This window comes from Bison bison, unplaced genomic scaffold (genome assembly GCF_000754665.1).
Source record: "Bison bison bison isolate TAMUID 2011002044 unplaced genomic scaffold, Bison_UMD1.0 scf7180017864384, whole genome shotgun sequence".
Lineage (NCBI taxonomy): Eukaryota > Metazoa > Chordata > Mammalia > Artiodactyla > Bovidae > Bison > Bison bison.
Window position 1 is genome coordinate 10,181,163 of NW_011494956.1, and position 9,712 is coordinate 10,190,874.

Genomic DNA, 9,712 nt, shown 5'->3' on the forward strand with positions numbered 1-9,712 from the left:
AGTCGCTCAGTTGTGTCCGACTCTAGCGACCCCATGGACTGCAGCCCACCAGGCTCCTCCGTCCATGGGATTTTCCAGGCAAGAGTACTGGAGTGGGGTGCCATTGCCTTCTCCACTGCCCCACTGTTGGTCAAAGGTGTTTGCTCCTGGGCCACCTCAAGCCAAATCTCTCACACACTTGTTTAGACTAAGGTGTCTAGTACCTGTTGCACACTGAGAGCACAAAGTCAACTTCCCAAATGATTCTTAAGATGCCCTTTTTGGATCTTGTTGACATCACTATTTGGCTGTGGACATTCAGAGAGCAACCTAGGAGGGATTTTGGATAGAGGTGGGCCAGAGTAAGAACAAAATAAAGTAAGGCTCCTAGATATCAGCACTGTGCCCTGAAGTGGGCAGGGGAGGGAATGGTGAACTTGTGAAAGACAGGCTGGGCCGATGCAGTGGCTCTGGGGAACCAGCCATAGCCAGGTGGTGATATGTTATGGGTTGAATTGCATCCTCTCAAAAACATATGTTGAGGCACTAATCCCCAGTATTCTGAATGTGACCTCAACTGGAAACAGGGTCTTTACAGATGTAATCAAGTTAAGATGAGGTCTCTAGAGTGGGTGCTAATCCAGTATGACTGGTGTCCTTGTAAGAAGAGAAGACAGAAACAGATGTAGACTGAGAAAGGGCAGTGAAGGTGAAGTTGGAGGCAGAGATGGGAGTGATGCATCTTTAAGCCAAGGAGCACCAAGGATTGTTGACACCATCAGAATCTAGTGGAGGAGAACTGAACTCCCTTGAGCCTCCAGGGGGAACCAACCCTGCTGGCATCTTGTTTTTTTTTTTTTTTTTAATGACTTAAAGTACCAACAAGTTTGATTGCATTCTTTTTTTTATCAATTAGTTTATTTTTGGCTGTGCTGGGTCTTTATTGCTGCGTGCAGCTTTCTGTAATTGCAGCGAACCAGGGCCACTCTTCGTTGCGGTGTGCGTGCTTCTCATTGCAGTGGCTTCTCTTGCTGCAGAGCACAGTCTCTAGGGCATGTGCGCCTCAGCAGCTGCATCACATGGGTCTGGTAGTGGCTGCTCCTGGTTTCTAGAGTGTGGGCTCAGTAATTGTGGCCCATGGGATTAGCTGCTTTGCAGCATGTAAGATTCTTCCGGACCAAGGATGGAACCTGTGTCCCCAGCATTAGCAGGCAGATTCCTACCCACTGTGCCACCAAGGAAGTACCCCCCACCAACATCTTGATTTTAGACATCCTTCTTCCATAATTGTGACAGATGCATTAAAAATTTTCTAATTAGCTTTAATTTTTTTAAAAATTTGAAATTTATTTGTTTATTCATTGGCTGCCCTTGGTCTTTGTTGTGGTACATGAGCCTCTCTGGTTGCGAAGCCCAGGCTCTAGAGTATGTCGGCTTAGATGCCCTGCAGCGTGTGGAATCTTAGTTCTTCAAGCATGGTCAAACCTGTGTCCCCTGCATTGGAGATGGATTCTTCACCACTGGACCACCAGGGAAGTCCCCATTTTTTTGTTTTAAGCCATCCATCTCTGGTAATTCACTGTGGCAACCCAGGAACTAACACTGAACAGGGTGAAGAAATTCCATCAGCTCTGTTCTCTTGCTTTCTTCTCTCATCACGGTGCTTCGCACTGGACAGACACCCCCATGCCCAGAAGCCAGAGAGCAAAGGAACAGCTGGGCAGTCACCTCGAGGTCAGCCTCTGGACATAGGGCAGGGTGGGGAGTGGAGGGAGGGTGGTTGCAAGTGGAGAATAAGCCCAACCAGCTCTGCTTCTGGCTTCCATCTTCTTCACGGTCAAAGTCAGGGGTGGTGGTGGTGGGGGGGGTCCATCCCAAAGGCACTGGAGAAACTGCTGCCTCAACCCCTCTTTTCTGCTCTTTGAATTTGGTTCTTTCATGAGCATGAAAGACTTGGAGCGCAGCTGGCTCCTCAAAACTGTGTCTTGGGTCAGAAGTCGGCTTTCCCAGGAGAATGAAGTTATAACCTGGCGAGGAGAGGTATGTTCATGGTGAAGAAGGTGATGGTGTGCACACTAAAAGCATGGGGAACCATAAACTTGAAATGCTGGTCAAGCTCATTTGTAAGCAGGCAAACTCAAGTCAAAACTGCACGGAGATGAATCACGTGTCACCCTTCAGGTCAGCAGGCTCCCAGGGCTGCCTACTGCTCCTTTCAGGGCTGGCTGTGCCTTCCACCAGCTGTGGAGACTCAGAACAGCACTGGCATATGGTAGGTGCTCCACAAATATGGTTTCCTCTTGTTTCCTGGCTCAGCCTTTTCCCCATCTCCCCTAACTAGCATTGTGAAGAATGTGACAGTGAGCGCTCAAGACACAGCATCAGGGTATCAGTGCATCAATGCTCTGTAGAGGTCACCTATACTGATGGGAAGCCAGGCTGATTTCCCACTGAGTGCTCTCGGCAGTACATCCTCCAGAGGCCAAGCGAGAGCGCTCATGTGAGAACTGACTGCATTCAATTACGTGAGTCTCCAGGGAAGTGGAAGGGCAGGGTGGTGACTGAGAGTTAAGAACAACATCTGCACCTTATGACAATTGCATCAGAATCATAATCCCATTGAGAGAGCCCATAAAAGTTGAATGAGTGCAGCTGTAGTGGGTGCTCTGCTTGTATGTTCTCAGATGTTTTCAGCATTTCCACCATTCCCAGTCCAACACCCAGGAGTCAGCACCTGCATCTTTTTTGGGGTTGCCCTTGGGCCACTGGGACCCCATTTTTCTCTGTGCACTGCTGGGCTGGAAGTGCCATTGAATTAACATCCTCTTGGGGTCAGCCATTAACCACTGGCTGGTGGATGTTCAGGTAGAAGTCTCCCAGCCCCCTGGAGCTTTGGCCAGGATGTGTGTGTTAGTCACTCAGTCATGTCTGACTCTTTGCAACCCCATATACTGTAGCCCTCCAGGCTCCTCTGTCCATGGGATTTTCCAGGCAAAAATACTGGAGCTGGTTGCCATTTCCTTCTCCAGGGAATCTTCCTGACCCAGGGATCAGACCTGTATCTCCTGCTTTGGCAGGTGGATTCTTTATGATACCCTTAATAGGATGGTACCTGCTTTATTTGGAGGAGGGCATGGAAATCCACTGTAGTATTCTTGCCAGGAGAATCCCATGGACAGAGGAAGTCTGGTGGGCTACAGTCCACAGGGTCACAGAGAGTTGGACATGACTGAAGCAACTTAGCATGAACCATGCACGCACCTGCTCTATTATTTTGTATCACATGTATTTGCCATGATTCTTATTTTTATGTAAGTGGATATAAAAATAAGCATAAAAGCTCATGGGGATGCAGATGGCCAAGTGCAGGGGAGTCTAACTGGGCACAGATTTCTAAAGTCCCCATTCCTTTTCAACCAAGAAATTCCATCCTAATATACAATGTGTGTAAGTTGTCCAAAGGATACCTCTGGTGTGGGGCTGTTTGGGAACCACCAGCATGGTAAAGGATGACTAGATTTGCATTTTAAGATAGAGTGGACTGAAGTGTTGAGATGAATTTTGGGGGTGGGGGTGTTGGGAGTAGGAGGATCAGTGGGAGGCCTCTGGGAGAGCAGGGGACTGGGGTAACTTGGAGTAGGGACCAGAAGACATGCAGAGAAAGAGAGCCTGGTGGATTTAAGACCTATTTTAGAATTAACATCAATGCGAAGTCCTGCTGTCATTCTTGGGAACATTGAGACCCTCAGGGATAGTCCATTCTATACTTTGGTTCTTCAAGTCTTGCTCTCTGGACTTCAAGAAACCTTCATCTCCTCTCCATTTCAGCCATCTATTGCAGTGGCCACCCCACAGTCCCTACCCTCCTTTCACATGGATCTCTTCTATTCTGATTTCCAAAACTGTGGTTATACTCTGACCATCCCTCCCAATCTTTATATCAGTCTCACTAGGCTCCTCCCACAGCACCTGCTCTTTGTACATATTGAGATTTCAACCCCCTTGATCATTCTAACTTCTTTCTATTTTCACCCTTTATGTAGTCACTTCCATTCTACCTTAGAGTCTATCACTCAATCTCTCTCTTGCCAAGATTTTCTCTCTCTTTCATACTTCTCCTTCACTACCATCCATGTAAGAGAACATGCTCTACATCAGATGGCTCACTCTGGCTGTCTACTTTGTCCAAGTGTGACTGGGCACAATTACACAGTTTGGCTGGTTGGGCCACTAGAAACTCATGACTTGTGACCTGAGTTAGGTGCTCAGCTTTGCATGGAAAGATCATATTTCCCTGGCAGTGCTCCCTTCTATTCCTCTCAGAAGCTCATTCATACTTTCTCCTTTCCCATCCAATCCTCTACGCCAATACCTTTCCATTCACTGTCGGGGGTTGACTTGATCTCTCACTGAGCCGAGAAAATACTTGCTCAGAAGGGCATCCTTCCAAAACTTGCTCTATCTCCGAAACTCCTTATACCTCCACTCACTTTGTCTCCTTCCTACTGGTCTCACAGGAGAAAGCTCTCTTTTCTGGTGTAAGGCCACTTGCTCCAGTTGGGTCCCAATTTTTCCTCCTTCTGTACATTCTGTTTAAATTCTGACCATCACATTTTTCTCATCTTGGAAGGGTCCTTTGATCATCCTCAACCCCTGCTCTTCTCAGCTGGACAGGATCCCTTCCTGGTTGCCCCATTTTTAAGGTCCCCAGCCCCTGTGTTGATGCTTTTGAACTGTGGTGTTGGAGAAGACTCTTGAGAGCCCCTTGGACAGCAAGGAGATCCAGCCAGTCCATCCTAAAGGAAATCAACCCTGAATATGCATTGGAAGGGCTGATGCTGAAGCTTTCCAATACTTCAGCCACCTGATGTGAAGAGCCAACTCATTGGAAAAGAACCTGATGCTGGGAAAGATTGAAGGTAGAAGGAGAAGGGGACGACAGAGGATGAGATGGTTGGATGGCACCACCAACTAAATGGATATGAGTCTGAGCAAACTCCAGGAGATGGTGAATGACAGGGAGCCTGGTGTGCTGTAGTCCATGGGATTGCAAAGATTCGGACATGACTTAGCTACTGAACAACAACCACCTCTGTATTATATGACTTCAGAGCTCAAGCCATAAGGCCAGTTGGGGGCCAGGGTTGGATAAGAATTCTAGACCCCTGTTTCACTCATGCACCAGGTTGGCCCTGGCCACATTGCTACCAAGTATCTCTTAGAAAACCTGTACACCTGAGGAGAGATTGAGTTTTCTGAATTGTCATCAACATTGACCTTAAAAAAGAGGCCTGGGAAGAAGAAAAGAGGATTTATCTCTCAATTTCAACCCTGTGAACTTCAGCTGGAGAATTGTGTTTAGAGAGTTTATTCCGCATAAGCCTATTACAAGAATAATTCAGCTACATAATTGCAGGGGGAAAATTTTATTCTCTTTCTGTGATGGCTTGGAGGAAAAATAGAAGCACTGAGAAAAATTTCTACTTAGGAAAAATAACCAGAACTTCCCCAAAATGCTATGTAATTTGGTCGTGAGGTGCTTTGGAAAAAAAAAGGTCTATTTATCTTAAGCCCCTAAAGAAATATCTTCATGGAGAGATTATTTCATTGAAATTTATTTTAAGGTATTATTTAAAGAACGTTGGTCTTTACTACCCACTAATCAGATTTCATTTTATCTTACTTTGGTTTCTTTTTAGTTATGGGTAATTATTTTAAGACTGCTGATTGCCTGCTATAAAGGATTGGATTTTATGTTATAAAAACATTTCAAATGATCTATGGGGCTGAACACTGTGGGGGAGACTGGGAAAGTTCTGGGAGGCAAATTGCTTTAAAGTCGATTGGGTTTTGTCTGGGCTGTGACAGTTCAGAAAAATGAAAATGGAGCAGCTCTGGAGCTTTGCTTCAGAGGCAGAAAGTTCCTCAAATGTGGCAGAGGTTTTAAAGGTGGTAGCAGATTGGCCGGAATCTCTGGAGATGGGGTATGAGTCAAGCCCACTTCTGGGGAGGCCTGAATGTACTGCTAAATGAAGAGGACACGGCACTTCTCACAACGTGGGTTTCTTGGGGCCCCAGAAAGAGCTCAGGTGGAAGGATGAGTCCTTGCACACTCCAAGTGCTTTCTTCTGGTGAGAATCTTCCTCTCATTTCCCAAAGTTCAACGTCAAGTGCAAGCAGACAGGAAGGCTGGGACATGTATGTGGAGAACCCACGTGGTGTAGACAGTCATATGCCTACAGTCAGCATGGACTGACAGGATGGTGGGACTTTGAACAAGTCACTCAAATGCTCCAAGTCTCAGTTTTCTCAGCTGTGCAATGGGAGAAATAAGGCTGTTGTAAGGAATTAGTGAGATGGTGCACATAAAGCATTCAGCCTGGTGCATGACCCATGGTAGACAATGCATGTCATTCTTGTGGGGCTTCCCAGGTGGCGCAGTTGGTAAAGAGCCCTCTTGCCAATGCAGGAGACACAAGAGATGGGGGTTTAATCCCTGAGTTGGGAAGATCCCCTGGAGTAAGAAATGGCAACCCACTCCTGTCTGAAAATATTCTTGCCTGGAAAATTCTCTGGACAGAGGAACCTGGTGGGCTACAGTCCATGGGGTCGCAAAGTGTCAGATATGACTGAGCACATCATTCTTGTTAGTATCTGGTAAATGGATTCATAAATGCCGTCTTGGGAACCATTCTGATAATTAACTAAGGTAACTTAGGTGAAGGACTTAACACAGTGTAGGGCCCGCAGCAAGCACCCAGTACAGGGTAGTCACCCTTAGTGGAAGTACCAGTAAGATGTCTGAGCAGCTATTTGCCCACCTTTCTGAGCTCTCACCCACCCCGCCTCCACTTCCCTCATGGCCCTCCAGCTGCGCTGGCCTCCTGTTCCCCCACGTGCCCAAGCCCAGTCCCTCCTTACCTCCTGTATCTGCACTCAGGGCTCCTTCTCATCACTCAGGCCTCAAATCGAAAGCTACCTCTGCAGAGAGAACCCCGGGCTCGAAAGCCTCTCCACCCTCCAGCCCTCCCCAACCCCTTCCACCATCTGTCCTGTGTGGTGCAACATAAGTCAGTAGTTCCTCGGGCTGTCCCAGGTGCTGTTCCAGGAGACCATCACAGCCTCCTGGAGGGACCGATGCTCTTGGGGCTTTGGGCGAGACAAGCCAGAATCAACGAGGTGAATGAACACCCACCTTGGGGTGGATTGTGCCAAGACCCACATCCCCCAGCACTTCATGGAACCAGCTCCTGAGGGATTCTGGAGTCATCTGTGTTTGATTTATATAACTTTCCCATGAACAATTGGGCTAGCAGCGGATGGCTGCTGCTGGATTATCTTAATGTCTTCCTGGAGAAACTTTGTGCAGGTTATTCTTCTTGCTAATAAGTATCATATCTATTTATCTATCTGCCCAGGAACAACAATTCAACACTGCCACAGTTGTCCTTGATGGAGAAAACCCTGTCTTTCCCGAGACGTATGTGTGTGCAATCCAGATGACTTATCATGAGTCTTCCTGGATGCTGGCTGTGTGCATTTCTGGTGTTCTGTCTAGATTAGAGAGTAAATGGGGCAGCCCTTGCATGTTTGCAGTGACTCTCTGCAGGGGACTCAGAGGTCTCCATAGCTTGCTGCTGCTGCTGCTGCTGCTAAGTCGCTTTAGTTGTGTCCTACTCTGTGCGACCCCATAGACAGCAGCCCACCAGGCTCCGCTGTCCCTGGGATTCCATAGCTTAGGGCAGTACAATTGCATGAGTCTTCTTTCTACCCACAGCATCATGGCTCACTATTTTCTAAGGCTTTCAAACAAAATAGTTCTACCAGCATACGTGCATATGTTAAAAGGTAGAGTGGAGTAGAGGGGAAAAACAAAGCAAAACTATAAACATGGATTCTGAAGCTGAGATCAAAATTTGGATCTTGGAATTATTTGGCCTGCTAGCTGTGTGGTCTTAGCCACTGTGGTAGACAGAATAATGGCCCTCTGAAGAATCCATGCCCTAATCCCTGGAACCTTTGAATGTGTTACCCTGCTTAGCAGAAGACACTTTGCAAATGGGATCAAGGCAAGAATCTTGAGAAGGGGAAATTATCTTGGATTCTCTAGGTGGGTCCATTGTCATCACAGGCATCTGTGTAAGAGGGATGTAGAGTCAGAAGAGATGTGATGATGGAGAGAAGGGTGAGAGAGAGAGGTGAAGGAGGAGAGAGGGAGAGACAGGACAGAAAGAGAAAGAGAGAGAGAGCTACATTAGAAGGTGTTATACTGCTGGCTTTGAAGATGGATAAGGGGGCCATGAGCCAAGGAATGCAGGTAGCAGTTAGAAGCTGGAAAAAGCAAGGGAAAGAATCCCCCTAGAGCCTCTGAAGGAAAATGGCCTTGCCGACACCTTGATTTTAGCCTGGTGAGGCCCATTTAGATTGTCTGACCTCCAAACCATATGCCAATACGGTGTCTAGTTTGAAGCCGCTCTTTGTGGTACTTTGTGACAGCAGCAATAGGGCACTGATACCAGCCTGCTTTCCCTCTCTCAGCTTCTGTTCGCTCATTTCTAATCAGAGAAGGAAAGGCAGGTCAGGAACTGCTTTTCTGTAAGGTTGCTGAGTGGATGAAGGAAGTAGTGAGTTTGCGGAGGTCTGGTAAGTGGGGAAGAGGAAGAAGGAAGCAGGGAAAGGCTTTGGGCATCAGGTACTCTGGACCGGGGGTCCCCAGCCCGCAGGTTGTTCCCCATTGCTGGCGTTGCCACCTGAACCACCACCCCTCTCCTTTTTAATAAATTTCAATCCATTGTGGAGCAATACTTTTATAAAATACAATAAAAATGAGTCATTAGAAAAATGAAATGAAAAACACACATAATCCAAGCCCCACTCTTTTATTGTTAGATTCAGTAGTCATCAAATCGCTCTTAGAATTTCTCGACACTGACTCTCATATTCTGTCCTCCTGTCACTTCTTGTGGGTCGGGAAGACAGCCTGGTCCCTGGTGCCAGCCCACTCTCTGAGCCAATTGCTACCTAGAGGTGAGTGTAAGTTGCGGCCAAGGTCTGGGGCGGTCAGACTGCCTTGCAGATGAGGCGATAGCCAGGCTGAATTCTGAGGTATCCGAGGGTGTTTACCAGGAAGAAATGAGCAAAAACAGAACAGAAGAAATAGCATGCTGGAAGGCATGGAGGCAGGCAGAAAAGGACAAATACCATATGATACTGCTTATATGTGGAATCCAAAAAAAGATACAAACGAACTTATTTACAAAACAAGGATAGACCCACAGACATAGAAAACAAACTTATGGTTACCAAAGGGGAAAGGGACCATAACTTAGGAGGTTGGGATTAACAGATACACACTACTATATATAAAATAGATAACCAACAAGGACCTACCGTTTAGCACAGGGAACTATACTCGGTATTTTGTAATAACCTATAAGGGAAAAGAAAAAAGAATATATACACACACATCTATATACACACACACACACACACACACACACACACACACATATACACCTGAATCACTATGCTGTAAACCTGAAGCAAACACAACCTTGCAAATCAACTACATTTCAATTTTAAAAAATGTTAAAAATAGAAAGGCACACAGGTAAGGAGTACATCATACCTCAAATATGAATTTACCTGCTGGGATCCACACAGGCTGAAATTTGACCTGCCCTTGAATCTTGATAAAAAGGAGACTACAGCATGGTATAGAGTTAATGAAGAG

General features: G+C 46.6%; 1 protein-coding gene across 1 annotated transcript in view; it reads left to right on the top strand.

The window, feature by feature from the left end:
* The window catches only part of LOC105001854, a 30,172-nt gene that overhangs the window by 18,435 nt on the left and 2,025 nt on the right, over nucleotides 1-9,712 (top strand). The window contains exon 7 of the mRNA XM_010858298.1: nucleotides 7,398-7,545. Coding sequence (XP_010856600.1) covers nucleotides 7,398-7,545 — 148 coding nt within the window. The remainder of the gene's footprint in view (nucleotides 1-7,397; nucleotides 7,546-9,712) is intronic.